Source organism: Amphiura filiformis, chromosome 4 (genome assembly GCF_039555335.1).
Source record: "Amphiura filiformis chromosome 4, Afil_fr2py, whole genome shotgun sequence".
Classification (NCBI taxonomy): domain Eukaryota; kingdom Metazoa; phylum Echinodermata; class Ophiuroidea; order Amphilepidida; family Amphiuridae; genus Amphiura; species Amphiura filiformis.
In genome coordinates, this window is record NC_092631.1 from 29,351,794 (window position 1) to 29,374,961 (window position 23,168).

Genomic DNA, 23,168 nt, shown 5'->3' on the forward strand with positions numbered 1-23,168 from the left:
ACCCAGCCACTTTTATTTTTGCTCTTATTTTTGATCTTACAAAAAAGCGATATTTTATATACAGAGGAAAGAAGAATTACGCATCGCACACTAGCACAATTAAACAAATTTACAAATGGAAACATGAAATGCATAGGCAGATATACCAGAGTAAAAACTCCGGACATACCTGATATTTTATATTATGAATCTTTGTGACCAGATGTTTTGGTATGGGTTTGATATAAAATTGGATCGATTGAGCCCATACAGGGTGAGTAAAAAAAGTGCAATAGAGAAAAGAATCCATTTTTTTATTAAAGAACCGAGTTGAACCTTCTAGGTTTGAAACCATTATAATATTTACCGTTTTGTTTTTATGACACATTTTATAGCGATACCAAATTTTAATGTTTGTCCAAGAGACATCTAAAATTTGAATGTCAGCGCACTCTGTGTAAGGTAGATTTGGAACAACTGCCATTTTCTTAACCTAATTGGCATTGAAATTAAATGGAGCACCCAAAGTGTTATTGCCCTTGGTCTTTTTTAAGGAAAAGAAACATTATTTGTTGTTATTTTCATTTTACCTTTACTTTAAAGATGTTTATTCTCAATCAAAAACATACACATTTGTAGGCGGGTTTTTTAATGTCAAAATAAAATGCGCGCAAATTGAAGTGGAGTGAATTACAAAATATCCAGTAAGTTGGACATATTGGGATCTAAAAACTGGAGTTGGAGTCGAGTGAGGTATGAAGGACTTAAAGTAATGTTAGAAAGTTTGTTTGAACAGGAAAAAACAAATTAAAACAACGCAAAAATCAAACCTTTTTTAAGTTCATGTCAGTTTCAGAGCTATTGCCTTTACCGTGCAGTGTATGCTCTCATTCAAAATACATGGTATCTCGTGGACAAATAACGAAATTGGATATCGCAGCAAAAGGACTTAAAAATTAAACGGTAGTCGCGATTCACTTCATATTTTCACAGAAGGTGACTTTTGAGTGTGGCATTTATAAAAATTTTCAATAATGGGAAAGTTTGACTTGGTTCTTGCATAAATATCGATTCTTTGCTCTATTGCACTTTTTTGACTCACCCTGTATTACTTGGTCGAGCTATGAGTTTTAAAATATTTTAAAACCGGTATCGAGACCAATAAATATTGGGTGTAAAGCATCCAATTTTATCATTATTATGTTTGGATCCAATATTTTTACATTCACACACTTGGATTCATCAAAACATAAAATAATGGACACAACTTGACCAAGGATAACAGTTACCGCGGAATTTTATTATGTACCACTCAAAGAGCAATAATCAGGAAAGACACAAACTATAACTAGCAAATCCATTCTAGCCCTTCAAGATAATATTGTTTTCTCTGCCGGACTAACGTAGTGTACATAGTGCACATGTACATTGAAAATTGACCCCGTAAACACAAACTTTAACGTTTATTTCAATTTTTTAACCTTGATTTCGGGCTCTTTTGAAAGTGAGAAAATTGTAAAATTCCTATTTTTCGACAGTGTAATATTTAGCAAAAATCGATTTTAAAGCAGAAATAACAATCTTGGCCTATACAGGGTGTAACAATAAAATTTGTACAATTTTTAAAATAGAATGACACAAGTATGCCGCTTATGTTGTGGTTTAATATTTATATGTCTATTAAGATAATTTCTTTAGCCACCAGCTTAACTTTGTTTCAATAAAAGTGAAAATATGGCCAATTATGTAACCTAGTCTTAAAACCGCTTGGGCCACTTTTGTCTAAACTGTTACAAAGTGACTGAATAGAGTTGGAATCATAGACGATGCTCTTATGATAGGTAGTTTTAAACAATGGGGTATTCGAAGTGGTAGGAATGATTACATAATACAGTGTGGGCCAAAAACAACTTTACCCAATTTCAGAGGGTGGTTGCTCGAATTGTAGAAGAGCTATTCATAATATTGTTACATATTCTAAATGTATATATTTCTAAAAGTATGTGATGAAGAAATGAAACCAAAAGAAGCTAAATTAACAAAATGGTGCTAGTTTTACGTCCGAGAGTCAAAAATCACTTTGTCCACACGTAATTCAATGGTATGTGTCCGATTGCTAAGAGTACGGCATACATATGCGTTAGGCATACATGTAATTGGTTAACACGTTTGGCTTGTCTTTGAAAAGTGATGATTGTTTTACATGCATGAAAGAAATACAATCGATTTTAACCCCCATTTACTTGTCATGTACTCGAACTTCACTCCTGTCATTGACCAACAATTAGAATAAAAATTACACAATTACAAAGGTTTTATCTGGCGCAATTTTTTTTGATTTGAAATAGGCCTTCGTGCATTTTGTGGCTGCTGGCTTATGGTATTTCTAAATAGGTTTGCAAGGTGTCAAGATAAGGCAATTCACAACACAAGAGATGACTTTTATGGCAGAGGTATACTTAATTAAGAACAGAAAGCTTTTTGGTAGTGCAGCGTCAATTTCGGATTCGTTTCCCGAACGTAAGATCCCACCGAAACCTACCATAACTCTACATACGAACAACTTTCACTACCTCGGAAGTGTGATGAATAGATGCAAAGCACGGAGCGGACGTCCAAGAACGGGTCGTTCAGCTGCAAATATTGCAGCGGTTCAAAGGGAACTTGCAGCTAACCCCAGAGTCAGTTGTCGACGCAACAATTTGCCGAACGTACCACGAACGCAATAACTTCAATAACTTCAAACTTCAAACTTTCTTGTTGATAACATTTCATAATGACAAAAATATTGCTTTGCGTATATTTGAAGAGAATTGTGTTTATCTTTGCAGCGTGAAAGCTGCATATATATATTAAATGTTTGATTTATTTGATTGTGTTATATAAAATTGCTGAACAAATTTGAGCGTATACTGAGTGGTTCTCAATCTCATTCTTTATCGAACTCGCCATTTGCAAGTGATGCGACGCAACAGCTAGTAGGCCTTCGCGTGGACAAAGTTAATTTTGACTCTTTGATTTAAAACTAGCGTCACGTTTTTAATTTAATACATTTTTGTATAGTTTTTTCACCAAATATTTTAAAGAAGATGTTCTTTACGAATATGTGAAAACAATTTGCAGCAGACTTTTCAATTTTGAGATATGAACCTTTTAAATTGGGTAAAGTTGTTTTTGGCCCACACTGTAGAATATCTCCTTGAGTTTTTGAAAGTCACAACTAATCACTGACATAACAACCTCATTTACTAGAAATCGTGGCTGCAGCTCAACAACTTCAACCCCGTGAATTCACGTTGGAAGAGCGTATTTTTATGGTTGTGACATTCAGTACTATAGCACATGGAGTCAAGCATAAACCAAAAGATTGTTTATAGCTCATTTTCCAAACTCATGTCTTCCATCAAGGCATACAATTACATATAACTATGAGAAGTATGTGGAATTTGTTAACAGAAATGCTGGCAATAGTGGTCGGCTGGTCGCCCCAGAACAGCTAGAAGCCAAGCTGAACTTCAAAATCCTATTGTTTTGTACTTATGGATGCAAAAACTGTTCTCAGTTTTACCAACGATATCTCAGGGATATGAGATATTACTCTATTTATAAGATAATTTGAAAGAAATTTCATGACTTCATTTATAGATTTTAAAGAAAGATCATATTATCATTAAGTTCATGTTAATTATATGAAGAAACACGACTTATAATTCTTTTGTGTCAGTTCTTTGATGTTTAATGCACAATAAGCATATCTACGCGGTACAAACTTGATGTGCGCAAACATGGCAAAAGTGGCCCAACACGTTTTCTGGACGTTTTAATTAATCGGACATAACTTTTGAACCCAAGCTAGTAAAGAAACCAACTAAACGTCTTCTTTTAGCCAAGATATTACTGATTGTATTGCATATAACATATGTGCCATAACTCTTTTAGTTTTTTCCTGAGAAGTCAAAATACAATTGTATAACTTTTATTGTTACACCCTGTAGACGAATCCAACGAGCCAAGTCATGGTCAGGATTTGGTCGGCCATTTTCGGGTCCCCGCTAGCACCAACCTGGTGTTTTGAGCGCCCCATTGTGCAAATAAAAGCCACCTAACACCTAGAGAAGATGCAAGGACGAGGAACGTTAATAGAATAATATATACAATAGAGATTCCGCAGGTAATCCCGCCGCATCTATTCATGTACATAGTCCTTTTGTTCGCAAGTACGTCCATTTGTAGCGTTTGATATGGTGTATGAGACCGCCATGGTTGATCAATTTGCACGCTGGAATTGGAAATATTTCCAATGTTTCTATAGATAATTTGTTGGAAAGTATTAAAGACCCCCCCCCCCCCACTATGTAAATATAGGCTTATAAGTTTATGATTGTTAGCATTTTTTCAGAGATGAGATGATTATTGATCATTTTTATTTAGTTTTTTTCTGTATTTTCGGTGGTTTTCTGAAGCCTGATAATCAAGATATTCTGGTACAAGCACTACAAGCAGGTTGCACTCATCACCTGTGAGCTCCTGTGTATGTCTGCAATCATAGATTGAATACAATACCGGGTTTTTTTCAAAGATACTTATCGTACAGGTGCAAGTGATCAGAATGATATGGTTCAATCCATAGATACCGCGTGTAGTTAGTCCAATTATTATGTCACTTCAACAGCGAATAGACCATGTAGAAGCTGTGTGTTTTGCCGAAGGGAACTGTATTGTGTTGTATTCTTTTGTCTACCTGTGTTTTCGCGGAAGGTGTAAAACGGGTGATGGAATGCAGTTTAAAATTTCCGCCAAGGCCGAAACATTTCAGATTTTGGATGCATTGTATCCGACGGGGACCCAACTAAAGGCTGCTAGTCAGGTGTAGGAATGCGTGAATTTGGATTCCTCTATATTTTGCGTATAGACGAATCCAAGTAGCCAAGTCATGGTCAGGATTTGGTCGGACATCTTTGGGTAGCCGGTAGCACCAACCTGGTGTTTTGAGCGTCCAATTGTGCAAATAAAAGCCGCCTAACACCTAGAGAAGATGCAAGGACGAGGAGGGTTAATAGAATAATAGCTAATAATATATATAATGGAGATAATTCTGCAGGTAATCCCGTCGCATCTATTCAAACATAGTCCTTTTGTTCGCAAGTACATCAATGCATAGATACCGCGTGTAGTTAATCCGGTTATTATGTCACTTCAACAGCGAATAGATCATGCTGTGTGTTTTGTCGAAGGGAACTGCATTGTGTTATTCTTTTGTCTACCTGTGTTTTCGCGGAAGGTGTAAAACGGGTGATGGAATGCAGTTTAAAATTTCCGCCAAGGCCGAATCATTTCACATTTTGAGTGCATTGTAGCCGACGGCTACCCAACTAAAGGCTGCTAGTCAGGTGTAGGAATGCGTGTATTTGGATTCGTCTATAATTGGGATTTCACGAGGGCGCACTCACATTATTAAGCCTTATCGATATCATGTGGGGAATGTTTGTACTTATATTGGTATCACTAGATAGAAGATACCCTTAGCTATCCATTGGTATCAAATATAATAATACAGGACATTTAATATAGAAAATTGGGGTTTCCAGCTATATAATACTATAAATCAACCTGATTTATAAAGTATACGATTCGTCTTTTGGTCAAATTCATTAATCGCACTCAGGCGAGATTCGTCCAAATCAAATTTTCGGTATCTACGTCAGGAGTAAGATTTGCCATTAATTTTTGGTGGAAATAAAAGAACACCTGAAACGTAATCATGAGAATACAATAACTAAATTTACTCAAATTCTTGATTCGTCACTCTGTCGAATTCCTAACGAAAAGGGAAAGAAAAGAAAAGAAAAGAAAGAAAGAAAGAAAGAAAGAAAGAAAGAAAGAAAGAAAGAAAGAAAGAAAGAAAGAAAGAAAGAAAGAAAGAAAGAAAGAAAGAAAGTAAGAAAAAAAGAAAGAAAGAAAGAAAGAAAGAAAGAAAGAAAGAAAGAAAGAAAGAAAGAAAGAAGATATAATAATAGAACTTATCCTGCATTATTTTTATATACAGTAAGCCAAACATTTAAGGTACTAGTTATGCCCCCCCCCCGTATATCCTAAACAAAACCGATATGTCATAATTACAACCAGCAGCCAATAGCTGCATCTTTTAGCTCGAATTTAAGACCTCATTTGTTGAAATTGCTCTAGAAATAAAAACACGACGATCCAAAAATCCCAAGAAAGATGCCAATTTAAACGTTGCAGTTTTCACCATTGCATGTCCTATTGATTTGCACACAAAGCGTTTGCGAACAAGAGTTGCACTTCCATTGATTAGCTCGTTAAAACTAGAGTCGTGCTTTGATTGATTAGAAAACAAAAGTGCAACTTTTGATTTCGTGTCTTCATTAAATTATAGATCATCGTTTATTTATTTTTCAATCAATTTCAACAAATAATGTCTTAATTCAGAGCTAAAGAGTACAGGTATTGGCTGCTTGTTTTAATTTTGACATATTCATCCTTATGTAGGATATACAGGGGTGAACACAACTGGTACCTTAATTCTTTGGCTTACTGTAGTTACAGGCACAGTCTGGACAGCATGGACCAATCACCTTCTTCTTTCACAAACCGCACGGAGGTCAATTTGTTCCTGTTTCGTGTTAAATTATAGTCCTCATTCCAAGATTTTGACAGCGCCCCAGCATTTTGATGCAGCCTGTCAATAACTTTGAACTGTCGCAATTCTGGAATTACGGCAATTCCAGGATTAAACCTCTCTATCTTTGACACAATACTACGGTATTGCAGGTTACGTGGACAATTTCAGAAACGAATTTTATTGAAAAAGTGGGAATTCTCATTGCCCTTAAAGAAAACTTTTAAGTTTAAAGTTTAAAGGTTTAAGTTTAAAGTTTTCAGGTTAAAACCTTGTATGTGGGCAATTCATGTTTTTCCTCACTATTTCCCGCTGGTTAATGATAATTTTTCTCGGAAATTTAAACTACTGAACAGGCAATTATTGATTGTTAATTAATTTTCAATGACTTCATTAGAAGGGATACCAATAAATTCAGGAATATCCAATATGAACCACTGTTTTATTGTTTAACCATTTTATCTTTGTGTTGTTATAACAGATCTGTATACACGATTAGAACGGGATCCTTTAACAGACTGAAGATCTACTGTATTGTCAAAACTACCATTGCCCATCACTGGAAGTCGATCAAATTATAAAAGCAAGTATTCCACTTCAATGTGATTAATCGTCCATGGAGATTTGTTCAATGAGACAAATAGGCTGAGTATGCTTGATCTGAATGGAAACAAGTTGACAATTTTACCAAAAGGTTTGTTCAAAGGGTTGATTAACCTTAATGAGTTGTACCTTGGTGGAAATCAAATTATTTCATTAGATGGAGATTTGTTCAATGAGACAAATAGGCTGAGTATGCTTGATCTGAATGGAAACAAGCTGACAATTTTACCAAAAGGTTTGTTCAAAGAGTTTAATAACCTTCAAGCGTTATCCCTTGGTGGAAATCAAATTATTTCATTAGATGGAGATTTGTTCAATGAGACAAGTACGCTAAGTATGCTCATTCTGTTTGAAAACAAGTTGACGAGTTTACCAAAAAGTTTGTTTACAGGGTTGGTTAACCTTGAAGACTTGTATCTCAATGAAAATCAAATTATTTCATTAGATGGCAATTTATTCAATGAGACAATTAGGCTGAGTATACTCGATCTGAGAGAAAACAAGTTGACAATTTTACCAAAAGGTTTGTTCAAAGGGTTGATTAACCTTAATGAGTTGTACCTTGGTGGAAATCAAATTATATCATTAGATGGAGATTTGTTCAACGAGACAAGTAAGCTGACTAACCTCTCACTGAATGGAAACAAGTTAACAATTTTACCAAAAGGTTTGTTCAAAGGGTTGATTAACCTTAAAGATTTGCGCCTTGGTGAAAATCAAATTGTTTCACTAGATAACGATTTGTTCAACAAGACAATTAGGCTGAGTATACTCGATCTGAATGGAAACAAGCTGACAATTTTACCAAAAGGTTTGTTCAGTTGAATAACCTTCAAGCGTTATCCCTTGGTGGAAATCAAATTATTTCATTAGATGGCGATTTGTTCAATGAGACAAGTACGCTAAGTATGCTCATTCTGTTTGAAAACAAGTTGACGAGTTTACCAAAAAGTTTGTTTACAGGGTTGGTTAACCTTGAAGACTTGTATCTCTATGAAAATTAAATTATTTCATTAGATGGAGATTTATTCAATGAGACAAGAGGGCTGAGTATACTCGATCTGACTGGAAACAAATTGACAATGTTACCAAAAGGTTTGTTCAAAGGGTTGATTAACCTTAATGAGTTGTACCTTGATGGAAATCAAATTATTTCATTAGATGGCAATTTATTCAATGAGACAATTAGGCTGAGTATACTCAATCTGAGAGAAAACAAGTTGACAATTTTACCAAAAGGTTTGTTCAAAGGGTTGATTAACCTTAATGAGTTGTACCTTGGTGGAAATCAAATTATATCATTAGATGGAGATTTGTTCAACGAGACAAGTAAGCTGACTAACCTCTCACTGAATGGAAACAAGTTGACAATTTTACCAAAAGGTTTGTTCAAAGGGTTGATTAACCTTAAAGATTTGCGCCTTGGTGAAAATCAAATTGTTTCACTAGATAACGATTTGTTCAACAAGACAATTAGGCTGAGTATACTCGAGCTGACTGGAAACAAGTTGACAATTTTACCAAAACGTTGGTTCAAAGGTTTGAATAACCTTCAAGCGTTTTACCTTGATGGAAATCAATTTATTTCATTAGATGAAGATTTGTTCAACGAGATAAGTAAGCTGACTAACATAACACTGGCTGGAAATAAGTTGCTAACAATGCGCTAACAAGCAAAATGACAAAAGCAACAAACAAAGAGTACTCATTACATTGCAAAATAAATAATGTGGGAAAACATGACAAAAGTTAAACAAGGAAAGCAATTCTGTACAGGTGGGTTTTTAGCTGCGATTTAAATTGAGCAAGATTGGGTGATTTGCGGATCTGTTCCGGGAGGGCGTTCCACAGTATTGGGGCGGCAACAGCAAAAGCCCGTTCACCATAGGTCTTTGTTCGGGAACGGACAATTTGCAGATGGTCATTGGGACGCACATTACCTGACCTAAGGGCACGAGGTGGAATATAAAGGGTGATCAATTCAGACAAGTATGGAGGAGCAATACCGTGGAACGCCTTGTATGTGAGGAGGAGGATTTTGAATTGAATTCTCTCCTCAATTGGGAGCCAGTGAAGTTGGTCGCGAAGAATTGGAGTGATGTGATCCCGCTTTTTTGTAAGAGAAATTAGACGAGCGGCCATGTTTTGGATTCTTTGGAGTTTGTTTATATCTTTCTGTGGGAGACCGTGGAGGAGTGAATTGCAATGATCAAGCCTGCTGATGACAAAAGCCTGGATGAGTTTGTGAGTGGAGTCCTGGTCAAGGTATTTGCGCAGCTTCCCAATCTTGCTCAATGCAAATGTAGCGCCGCGGCACAAGTTATTGACATGCTTGTCCATCCTAAGATGTTGATCAAGAACTGCACCAAGATTTCTCACTTGGGGTGTAGGATGGACAGCAGCATCACCCACACTGATAGAAGGCAATTGACGAGGCATTGCAAAACGAGAAGTGAAATGAATAATTTCTGTTTTGCTATCATTTAAAACAAGAAAATTAGAGGACATCCATAATTTTATGTCCTTGACACAATTCTCAATTTTCTCTATAGCGCTGTCCTGATTTTTGACATTGAAACTGATATACAGTTGAGAATCATCAGCAAACTTCATACAGGAGAGTCCATGAGCAGTAATTATGCTCTCCAGGGGGGCAGTATACAGAATAAAACAAATGGGACCACACACCGACCCCTGTGGCATACCATAATCTATCTCAACAGGATGAGACAACACTCCATCAACAAGGACACTTTGACTCCTGTTTTGAAGATACGAGGAGAACAAGTTGAGTGCAGAGCCTCCGACACCATAGCGTGATTTCAGACGATTAATGAACACCTTATGGTCTATGGTGTCGAAGGCTGCAGTTAAGTCTAGGAGGACCAAAATGGTCTCACCACCTTGTTTATCAAGATCCATGAGGATGTCATTATACACACGAGTTAGGGCAGTCTCAATACTATGGTACTGCCTGTACGCCGACTGAGAAGAAGCAAAAAGATTGTTAGAGTTTAAATACTCAACATACTGCTTCATAGCACAGCGCTCAATGACCTTACTCAGAAATGCCAAGTTAGAAATAGGCCTGTAATTTTTCATTGTTTCTGGGTCGAGACTGGGCTTCTTCAGAATCGGCGTAACAAGGGCAGATTTCAGAGCATTGGGAAAAACACCCGTTTTAAGAGACATATTGGTAATTGTAGTGATATGTGGCAAAAGCAAGTCTAGATTGTCTGCTATCAAACAAGCAGGAAGGGGATCAAGAGAACATGATTTAATTTTTGATCCCTTGATAATTTCAAGGGATCACACCGACATCGCCTGGCTAATAATTACTTGGTGCAGCAGAGATACTAAAATAAATACCCGGGATCGATACACGTGAATTGCTATGCACGATTTTGATATCAGACGAAAATCTTTGGATACCGGGATAGAAAATGATGAATATCTCCCGTAAATGATTTCGTCTAAAGAAACCAGATCTGGTTCCTTACACTTGAAAATACGTGTTGAACAGATATGATAGTCGTTAGCTAGCGTCTTGAGAAAGAAGCGTGCGTCTTGAACTCAAAATCTGACCAAAATTCTGATTTTATATTGCGTTGGTCCTGTATGGACTACAGCGCGCAGGCTATAGCTGTACTCACTACTCCCGTGGAGGCAGTGTAAAAGTCGATGACCATTGACCTCAATGTCGTATACAAGCTTACTCATACACAGCAGAAATCAATTACCCGGCTATTGTCAGTAGCCTTAGTCAGGTCCCACGAATCATTATGCGTCTCAGAGGTCGGAACAAAATGGCCATGCGTGGCTGTGGATTCAACCTACCATGGCGATTTCTGCCATGAAGATATCGGGGCAATGACACTGTGCCGAACTCATGGCTCGGGACCACGGAACTTCTATCAAAAAAAACTGTAATGCGTATACTGATGCATGGCAGTAAACGTAACCAACCCGGTTGAAATCCAGAAATGACGAAGATCGTTTTGGCGCTGTCACTTCCGGGTTTAATTCTTAAACGCAGGAGGAAGAACATGCCTTTTGCGGAAAAAAAAATGGCGGACAAGAACCGGCCCCTTTCCAGCGAAAATAGAGCTTATTTAGTTAATGTGAACATGGGTTATCGGCAAAAATATTTTCCTATCATATTTAACTAACAGCTGTATGGTATTTCACAATATAATATGGAAAGAAGAGTGCAAATGTTCGTTCGTCGGATGTTTGACAAAGTGCCCAGCTCTAATGACGTCATTATGTAAACATTAACTATATTCATAATGAATTAGGTAATACCAATTATTGAGGTATCCAAAAGTATGCTAATTAGAAGGTTCAACGAATCAGAATACGATCCTGGTATCCAAAATTATGTAAATGTAAATGAAGGAAGTTACGTGAACATGTACAGTACTTCAATCTAGGGGATGCTATTCCAAGATGATCTTTGCTCGGAACCCGTAGCCGTCCCGGTACTCATGACGGGTCCCAATACTACTACTACAAGTCTGTTAGCCCGGTCCCCGCACTCCATGCATCCGCGGGTATTCATGCTCGTCGAAAATTTCGCGAAATAAGGGGTGTTTTCAGATGAAGAAACGCGATTCGCGAAACACACAAAAAAGGGGTGTTTTTTCAAACCACGTGTTCGCGAAATTAAAAAAAAACGGTATTTTCATCGAGCAGCCTACGCGTTTCTGCCAGAAAAGGGTATAATTAGAAATATAGTTCGCGTTTTAGCGAAAATAGGGGTATTGTCGAAGGACAAATAATTCGCGAAATCGCTAAAAAAAAGGGGTGTTTTCCCCTAAAAACTTCGCGAAATGAGATGCAAAAGGGGGTGTTTTTAAAGTTCACCGACAAGCATGAATACCCGCGGATGCACGGAGTACTGGGACCGGGTCTGTTAGTGACCCCTGTGATAGTGCATGATGGGATATAAAGAAAGCTACGAAGCATAACACGTACAGTGATGGAATTAGTCTAATGTCTAATACTAATAAAATGTTCTACTATATAGATGAGCTGACCTCCATGTTTATCAACAAAGGCAAGGGACTGGTATATCGATATGCTTGAGTGAACCCCATGCAACCACTACACTGTTTAATAGCCTTATTGTGGAAATTGTGATGATGCGTGCGCAAACTGCCAGGCATTGACGTCCGATGTCAACTCATCTATATCTCACGTCATTATACCACACACTTGCGTAAGAAACAAATCTACTTCATTTTGTATACACTCCATTGGCATATGCATCTCAAGTTTTGACGAATACGACAATACCATATCCCAAATGTCTACAAATATTGCGTCAAGATCACCAAAAACCTCCTCCATGATCATGTTCATTGCGTAAAACACCCAAGTATTACTGTGCACACGTGCTTGGAAAGTAGGGTGATCGCGTGCTTGCGCCTTTTTGATAACTACTATAATTTGTCCATTACTTTCTTGGCGCAATTTTTGAACAGCGCTTTTTATGGTGTGCAGGCGATCTTTATAATCAACTAACGGCCAACTTGCGTAATGTGCTGCTAGACCTATAAGAATTAAATATTGGTAACTTCTTGGTAATCTGTTTATAAGTTCCGGCTCGAAATGTTCCATTGGGCCTTTGAATGGTGCAGCACCGCGAAGAACTTTTGTTAATCGATTACGATGATACGTGATGTTAAATGTATCCGCTCGTCGTACTTGATAAAACGTTCCATTTTCTTTGTATCCCCAGTTTAGTCTAGTATCTAAAGCATCTACCCACTGCGCCATTGTAGAATCGCCCATCATGATGACGTCATATCCGGTGAGGCATTTATTTATCGTTTTCGAATCCCATATTTTGACGTCATGTTTGAACGAATGCCAGCGGTTATTCAGCCAATACCCTGAAAGAAACCTCGCTGCAGACGATTTTCTGCCAAACAAATATCCCGAATGTTCCGGTTTGCTCAAATTTAACATCTCAAAATGTTTTGTTCGATTTTCTATAGGCCTAACTATATTGTATTTTAACCTTAGCATGATCTCTGATGAGTCCAACAGATTACCATAGCCACTGTGGACTTTCTCTGTGTCAAATAAACTATAATACCCGCCCGTTTTATCATCGCCCAACCAATCTATGAACATCGGTGAATACTCTGCGGTCAGTGGTTCTGCAATTGAATCATGTCTTGATTGATGGAACCATTCACTACTTATTTCAATGTTGGCATTGGTTACATTCTTAGTCGATATGATTGGTGCCTCTTCTGATTGATGTCGGCGTTGTCTTTTGCTATCAGAACCTTCAAGGTACACATAAGAATAAGAATAATGAATGTATATCAAGTATGTTTCCGACCATGAACATGATACTAGTAAACACGTCAATTGCTTCTGCCTACCCATACGTCATGACCATTGGGTACCTAATGTTGCCTAGGTGTATCAAATTGGTTGGTACCCATCAATTTTGATGTCTATTGAAAAGCCTGCCTCTTCCAAATACAACATTGGATACTCTTGAAATGTCCAGAATGTATAGTTTATGCCTTGTTTTTCAAATAATCTACAAATTATTTTGATCTTATGTTGAATTTTGATGTGTGAAGCTCATACACTATCGATGAAAACTGTACCAATCATTTTGATATAGCTTGTATTGCATGTAAAACACTGTATTGTCCACTATTTAATGTCATAAACTACCATTTCTCTCGCCCTTTCTGCTCTTTCGGTCAATACAAACACTTGCAATCGGAGGTCCCGGGTTCATCCATCTTTAAATTCCACCCAGATTGCTCTTTCAAGCCCTAATACTTCTATCACGTCTTTACTTCACCTATGAAGACAAATCAGTCTACTCTAATTGACTATTTTGATGAAGTCATTTTTAATATGCTTTTCTTTCAATAAATAAATTACTATTATCATGCAATTCTTTATAATTCAATTAGGTTTTACATTTATATGAGTTTAACTTTTTGATGTTAAACTACACATAATTACTGATCAATATAATGATAATCATCATTATGATGATGATCCCATTTTGAAGCCTGCCTTACCTGAGCGAACCAGCACATGCTTTCGACTCATTTCTGACATGTAATTTGGTCTGTAATGAAAAAAGAAGAAGGAAAAACAGAATGATTTACTCGTAAATTACTATACAGCAGTGGCGTAGATGGAACGCCGCATATCATTGTCTCATGTTCATTGGACTCAACTATGCCTTGCTGGTGAGCCAACTCGGCAACAAATGTAGACATTAAAGGAGTATTTCGTGATCCTAGCATCCTCTTTTTATGACATTTTTCAGTACATATCCACGAAAAAAGCTTATTTCCAAAATTTCAGTTGATTCTGATATTGCGTTTCCGAGTTATACATGATTGTGTGTATTACACTGCTCCATAGGCAATACGTTGTTATTTCGTTCTGGTGCACCAGAACGCAATTCAAATTTCACGATATCTTTGCTTTGCGGTCTTTGTGGTATAAAAATCTCAACTTTTTTTGAGAAAAGTGGGGGGATGAGGCTGTGGATCACGAAATGCCCTTTCAAAAGGGAATAGTGTTGCAATATTAAGCTATAATAAAGTGTGTCCATGGACGTATTATAGAGCACGAAGTGCGATGGACTTGCAACTCCGTTCATCGATGTGAGGTCAGCGATCGTCACGCTTGCAACATGTGGACGTAGATGGCAGCAGCATTTTTCTTTAATTAGCATATTCGTGACGTCATGTTAACATAAGTCTCCACAGCACTACGCATATTTTTTTAGGTAGCTTTTAGTACTGTCGAGGTGGCAGCAGCATTTTTCTTCACTTTTCTAAAATGGCGACGCCCAAGGTTTAATTACAAATTCTTCAATTTATCAATATTTCATGAAAAATTACCAAACAAACGGATACAGTCATGACAGTTAATATTTAAAGTACATGTATAAATGGTCATAGTTATAAAAGAAAGAACATAAGAAACATAAACAAATGAATTGTACCAATATTCAATATTAATGGCAGTGGCCGTGACTTATCAATGGCGCTGGTGGGTAATACACGGGGGAAGCCGACGGTGTCGCCACCTTTTTGCATTGCGCTGGTATACGAGTTGCAACGGCCTGGTGTGTTTATCAGCCAAAGGATGACGACTGTCGACGGATAAAATAAAATGAAATGCTCTCGACCTTCTAAGACAAACCTGAGAATAACTTGATAACATAATTGACATGCTTTCAGCAAATTGACCTCTTCGGTAAATCCCATAAGCCTTTGCGTGTAGACCAGAGAGCTCGCCATTTGAAGTCACGCCAATATGCACATCGATGAACGAACATCGTTAGTGCGGATTTCAAAGCTGTGAGATGCGCAGTTACGATGCGAGCATCGGCGCGGCGTGACGACATGACAAGTCTACTCACAAAGGCTAATGCAGGTGGTGTATGACGTGCAGTCCCTAAATTCAGTAAATTTTCATCGTCAACCGTGTAATTGAATGGGATTATTTTGAAATTTTAAAACGCTTGAAATATCACAAACAAATAGGCCTATGTTGATAAATAATATAAATACAAGCTAAAACCGTTGGGGTTCGATAATGAACCCCACAAAACTAACCGAGTATATGGAAAATGCCATACGGCCGGGCGATTTCACGAGTTGCCGGCTCGATCATGTCATCCGCCGCCTGGGCTAATGAGGGCGCATCACAAAATTACTCCACGTTTTATGTACCCGCGAAATGCGGTTAAAATAGTCCACCGCATATTTGAACTTCTTGCGGCTTAAGTTTTCAAACGTATCGTCAAAATTCGCACGTTTTTAGCTTATTTGACAATTGCTTACATGAAAAAAATCTGAGATAAAGTCCTTTCTGTTTATTACAGAGATGAAGTTTTGGCGCTAATTTGAACTACGTCCGTTAAATTTGCACCTTTTTTTCTATGCGGCAAATTAGCCAAAAAAAGTCGGTGGTTAGCAATATATACCGTGAAACAAATAATATTCTACACATAATCAGCTTTAACATGATACATAGCTTATACCTGAAATATTTTTTGCATTGCCCAAACGTGATTTAAAGTGAGTCTTTTCCTGTGTATATTAATGGCCCGATTTATGGTGGTGCACTCTCTTATGGGGTTTTACGGTTTACCAAAAAGGTCATATACGGGTACATGTAATTAAAGCTCATCATGAGTTCATACTTACTCCTTAAATAAATATTCTTTACCCGTCAGCAGCCTATCCACCGGCGAGTCCAAAGCTTTCTCGCCTCCGCGTGCTGTGAGATACTCCAGTGTGTCACAGTCTGTCATATTAGGAGGATGGTCACAGACGAATGCCACATGGCCAAGACCATCTGGACCATGTCCATAATAACAGAACTGCTCTGTGTCAAATTCATAATCATCTGGAATATGACGAACCTGACATTTTTGGAGCAATTTCAGATCATTTGAAATAAATAGACCATCCCAGGTAAAAGACTCTTCATCTGGAATATAGACTTCTCTTAACCAAATCAAAGCTTGTAGTGGGTGAACCAACGTGATATTGATGGTAAAGGTCCCTGCGATTGCCGCGTAAAAGAAGATGCTGTAACTCCCATTCTTGTTATCGACGATAGCACCGGAAGTCCTGAATGTTGGATTGTGCATCAAAGCAAACCAGAAGTCTCCTCCTGTTGTTTGAGGATTGCCTTCTACATCAACGGCTTCTAAGAGAACCTCTACGATGTCTCCTGGCATGATGTCATCCTGGTTCTGCACGTGAAAAACAGATCTCTTTGCTGATGTCATTTGTGTATGAGGTGGCATTGTAATGTCGTTAAACTGCTGGTCACGCTTAGCATGTTGTGATGTTCGTATAAATGGTTCCAGGTCGCTTTCATGAATTCCGATTAGGCGGGTCTCGTCTAATATAATAGGATTGTATGTAGTTACCATGAAGTAAATCTGGAGTGTAAATTGGACATTACCAGATAATTTTATTTTACAAAGTTAGAAACAAACAAACACAATATACCTGTACTTTAGCATGCTTAGTGGACCTTATGTCCTCTATGACATTAAATTGGAATTAAAAGCAATGATCACGGGGTAGTGAGGTACTGTACCTCAATATGAAATATTATTTGTTTGACGCCCGCAGAATACAAGTAAATCTTTTGACGAAATGTGGGTATTTAATATCAGAATATAAAAATGTAGGTAAACACTAAGAAGTGCACATATTTGAGATAATAATAGACGCTTTTCAATTGAGTAAGAACCAGTTCATCGAATGGCCCACAGATAATGATTTACTGTCATTCCATTGTCATCCATTACGTTTCGTTACCTGGAGAGATTTTGATCATGTCTCACCTCCTTTTTCATCCAAATCGACGGTAATAACTTTTGTAGTGAGGGATCAACATTTAACACAAATTGCCTCAGGCAAAACTCACTTCCTCGGAACTAAATACCACACAAGGTCATTTTTATGTAACTCATTGACGTAGTAGTGACATTATTGACCTTAAAACACTATTACTGCGAGAACACAAAAATGGAAAAGGTTAGAGCTTTTAACCTAAATGACGTAGTAAATGTTATGCTACATTTTTCTCATCACTGCTCATAGAACCCTAACCATCGTGATTTATTTACTATTCGCTTATTTTCCATGTTTGGGATACCCAGACTATTCACGATATACGTACGTACAGTACCAGATCATGATAAAGATTCTTATTATGTTTACGTGAATATATCAAATTTTGGTCAGCATAATACCCCCACCCCTTGTCAATGACCAGTGCCCCCCCGGTTGTTCGACATCATCTTCTCCCTCTAAACCCGTCTACTACTCAGTGAATGATATGCTTTACAATGTCAACAATCAGCTTAAATCTAATCCTAAATGAATTTAATTAATCCGCTTACCATTAATAATCCAATATGTATGTTATTCATATTGCCGACTGGTTAATACATGACAACACCACTCTTTATTATCATTCTCTTCTCCCGTATAGACGGTATGCAATGCAAACTTTGCCAAGTCATTCTGTCATCTTTAAATAAAACTACATGGATGCATTCAATAATTGTTCTGTCCTTCTGTATTGTTTTATTGCATTATCTGAGTGGTCCCTGCTTAATCCTAGCTTCTATATTAATACATGGTGCAGTTTGCTGTCTATCAAGCATGCCATCATGCAGTTATTGTTGCCTACTGTATATACATACACACAACACAGGGGCACTCCCTTTGGTAATTGACCTCTACTGATAGCCATAATGGACCTTGGCCTTAGCCGCTAAATAAACATGATAAAACTCCCTTTTAAATCGTCGGCCGCAACATAGTGGTGTAGAGTGAATTTTCAAAATTGTCCGAGTCCGTTACACATAGTGACGTATAAGTTTAGAGCTATATCATTTCACTATAATAGTTGAACATTAAATTTTAATTTCAAATGGAATCGGGTTGCTGACAGAACAGTGGATGAGTATGATCGAATGAACATTTTTCATAGAAACGTATTTTGTCCTGCACGTACGCCACTATGTGTTGCGAACAATTCGGCATGTTGTAAGATTGCCAACGAAATGTGTATTTTCCGGATTTTTCCACAAAATCATAAAATGAGATATCAGATATTTATTTTCTTTCTTTCTTTCTTTCTTTCTTTCTTTCTTTTTTTTTTTTTTTTTTTTTTTTTTTTTTTTTTCTTTTTTTCTTTTTTTCTTTTTTTCTTTTTTTTTTTTTTTTTTTTTTTTTTTTTCTTTTTTTTTCTTTCTTTCTTTTTCTTTCTTTCCTTCTTCCTTTCTTTCTTCCTGTTTTCTTTGGAATGTTTCAGCAGTTGAAATTCTCATGAGTTCGAATGTTATACATACTGATATACAAAGGTGACAGCACGTGACCCCCCTGGAATAGTGCATGAAGGGTATAGAGAAAAACGTCTATGTTCTTTCTACTATTTTGTTTCACGTCATTATACCACACACTTGCGTAAGAAACAAATCTACTTCGTTTTGTATACACTCCATTGGCATGTGCATTTCAAGTTTGGACGAATACGACAATACCATATCCCAAATGTCTACAAATATTGCATCAAGATCACCAAAAACCTCGTCCATAATCTTATTCATCGCATAAAACACCCAATTGTTACTGTGAACCCGTGCTTGGAAAGTAGGGTGATCTCGTGCTTGCGCCTTTTTGATAACTACTATAACTTGTCCATCACATTTTTGGCGCAATTTTTGAACAGCGCTTTTTATGGTGTGCAGACGATCTTTATAATCGACTAACGGCCAACTTGCATAATGTGCTGCTAGACCTATAAGAATTAAATATTGGTAATTTCTTGGTAATCTATTTATAAGCTCCGGCTCAAAGTGTTCCATTGGGCCTTTGAATGGCGCAACATCACTGAGAACTTTTGTTAATCGATTACGATGATACGTGATGTTAAATGTATCCGCTCGTCGTACTTGATAAAACGTCCCCTTTTCTTTGTATCCCCAGTTTATTCTAGTATCTAAATCATCAACCCACTGCGCCATTGTAGAATCACCCAACATGATGACGTTATATCCGGTTAGGCATTCATTTATCTTTTTTGAATTCCATATTTTGCCGTCATATTTTAACGAATGCCAACGGTGATTCAGCCAATATCCTGAAAGAAAGCTCGCTGCAGACGATTTTCTGCCAAACAAATAGCCAGAATGGACTGGTTTGCTCAAATTAAACACCTTCTCAGGATGTTTTGTTCTATTTTGTTCTAAACTTAGCATGGTTTTCGATGAGTCCAAAAAATTACCAGACCCACTGTAGACTTTCTCTGTGTCGAGTAAACTGTAACGCCCAGATTTCTGGCCCGTTTCACCATCGCCCAACCAATCTGTGGACGTCGGTGGAATCTCTGTGGTCAGTGATTCCTTAGATGCATCATGTCGTGATTGACGAAACCAGTCACCAGTCATCTCAATGTTGGTATCCGTTACATTCTTAGTCGATATGATTGGTGTCTCTTCTTCTGATTGATATCGGCGTTGCCTTTGGTTATCATAACCTTCCAAGGTAATTTCAAAAATAAGAAAACAATAATAGTCTACATACGGTAACCACACTGTCAAAAACAATACGGAAAGTGTAAGATCCAACCCCGTGTTAATTAAAGTACATATACATTATTTTATTTTTTGAAATAAACTACCCTTTCTGCATAGACGGTAAAATAATACAAACACTTCCAACCGTAATCGAAGGTCCCGGGTTCAACCATCTCTAAATTCCATTCACTGATTGCTCTTTCAAACTTCCATCAGTCCATTTCTATTGACTATCATGATTGTTTTATTTCAATAAAGAAATCACCAGATATATTATCATGCAAATCATTATAATTTAATTACGTTTTGCATTTTTTATGAGTTTAACTTATTGATGTTGATCTTGGTCAATATTACGATAGTCATATTATGGTCCCATTTTGAAGCCAAACTTACCTAAACTAACCAGCACACGCTTTCGACTCATTTCTGACATGTAATTTGGTCTGCAATTAAAGAAAGAGGAAGGAAAAACATGATGATTTACTTACGCATGCGTTATTTAAATTCGAGAACAAGGATAGGGCTATTCAATAAAAACTTATAGCCTCTTCACCCGGGTTTCAGGGTATATTATGGCTCCCAGCGTGTATGGAATTCAATGAAATATACCGATTGGTCAATATCAACTTTAGCACAGGTCGACTTTAGGTCAAAGCAAATCTCGTAGGTCGTCCCTTGCCTACTGCTGGCTCTGAAAAGAGCCGTTAACTGAAGACTGTCTCTTGTCAACAGAGAACAAGCAAATCTCGTCTATCTGTTGATGTAAAAGGTTTGGTATCTCTGAAAAGAGCCGTTCACTGAAGACTGCCCCTTTTCAACAGAGAATAAGCAGACCTTGCCTATCTGCTACTGTAAAGGTCCGTTCATACCACCACCGCATTTGCGATGCGTTGCTTTGCGATTAGGTGCGTTGCCGCACTGCATCGCGATATGCATCGCGATATCGCAATAAAGTTAAATACATTTTAAATTGGAAATGCGACGAGTTGCGTTGAGTTGCGGCAAAAGTAATCGATATATTCGCATCACAAAGCAACGCATCGCAAATGCGGTGGTAGTATGAACGGACCTTAAAAGGTTTGATGGCTCTGAAAAGAGCCGTTTACTGAAGACTTCTCCCTTGTAAACAGAGAAGAATATGACCTCGCAAACTGCATAGAGTTTGCAACAAAGTATGTTGCATGTCCCGTACCTCTTTGTGTGATTGTTAAATGAATATGTTGCCCTTGCCTATGAGGTCAGTGATAATCGACTGACGTCAGACGATCATTTTACAACGACTGGTTGTACGATGAGCGTATATCGCTTCATTGCGGACGTGGTAGAGATTAGCAGCTTTGTGATTGGTTGTTGGAAAAAAGAGAGCGCCGCATACGACTAATTTTTGGCCGTCATTTTTATTGATGGTAGAAGTTTCATTAACTCTGATTAACGCTTTACGGGTCAACCTTATCCCCAAGTGGGAGACTTGTGCTAGTATGGTGGTTTCATCCTACGGAGGTTCATGACCTTCTTTGAAAGCATGTTCATCCATTGCTTTTGTTTTGTAACTCTTCGGTGTTCAGATATTCTAACCTTTAATGGTCGTTTGGTTTGACAACTGCAAGGTATAGAACACACATGGTGCACGATCCTTGGGCAGAGGATCTGTCGGTTGGCTTAGAATATCTCTTAATTTGGCCGACCTGGAGTAGTACATGTCTACCGGCAAAGGCCTTTGGGATATACCGAAAGGTCAAATGAAAGTCATCATGAGTTCATACTTACTCTTTAAATAGATATTCTTTCCCCTTCAAAAGTCTATCCACCGGTGAGTCCAAAGCTTTCTCGCCTCCATGTGCTGTTAGATATTCCAGTGTACCGCAGTCTGTCTTATTAGGTGGATGGTCACAGACGAATGCCACATGACCAAGACCATCTGGGCCATGTCCATAATAACAGAACTGCTCGTTTTCAAATTCATAATCATCTGGAATATGACGAACCTGACATTTATGGATCAATTTCAGATCATTTGAAATAAATTGACCGTCCCAGGTAAAAGACTCTTCATCTGGAATATAGATTTCTCTTAACCAAGTCAAAGCTTGCAGTGGGTGAACCAACGTGATGTTGATGTTAAACGTCCCTGCGATTGCCGCGTAAAAGAAGATGCTGTAACTGCCGTTCTTGTTATCAAAGATAGCACCGGAAGTCCTGAATTTTGGGTTGTGCATCACAGCAAACCAGAAGTCTCCTCCTGTTGTTTGAGGATTGCCTTCTACATCAAAGGCTTCTAAGAGAACTTCTACGGTGTCTCCTGATATGATGTCATCCTGGTTCTGCACGTGGAAAACAGACCTTCTTGATGATGTCATTCGTTTATGAGGTGGTATTGTAATAACTGGGTTTTCCTGGTCACTTTGATCATGTTGGGATATTCGTACAAACGGTTTTAGATCGCTTTCCTGAATTCCGAGGCGGGTCTCGTCTAATATAGTAGGATTGTATGTAGCTACCATGAAGTAAATCTGCAGTGTAAAATGGATATTACTAGATGATTAGAAATTACAAAGATACAAACAAATACACAAATAATACTTTAGTAGACTTATAGTAGGGATAACCATCAAAATTTCATGTTGCTCCTATTGCTACAAAAGATTGTTTTCTGGATAGAACTCATCAACAGAAGTATTTTGGTGGTTAAATGGTCAAAATCGGTCAAAAACCTTTCGAATTATGAATTTTTAAAGTTTCCCATTCTGACCGGTCATTGGAACGAAATAAAATGACATGGTCCAAAAATAGCAATTGGGAGCAAAATTGGCATAAACATATATTTACCTT

At 37.6% G+C, this 23,168-nt stretch overlaps 1 protein-coding gene across 1 annotated transcript in view; it reads right to left on the reverse strand.

The window, feature by feature from the left end:
* Positions 1 to 20,694: 20,694 nt before the first annotated feature.
* The window catches only part of LOC140149768 (NXPE family member 4-like), a 118,304-nt gene continuing 115,830 nt past the window's right edge, over positions 20,695 to 23,168 (reverse strand). The window contains exons 2-3 of the mRNA XM_072171815.1: positions 22,107 to 22,849; positions 20,695 to 20,782 (exon numbers count right to left, since the gene is read on the reverse strand). Of these exons, the coding sequence (XP_072027916.1) occupies positions 20,704 to 20,782; positions 22,107 to 22,849 (822 nt within the window). The 3' untranslated portion in view covers positions 20,695 to 20,703. The remainder of the gene's footprint in view (positions 20,783 to 22,106; positions 22,850 to 23,168) is intronic.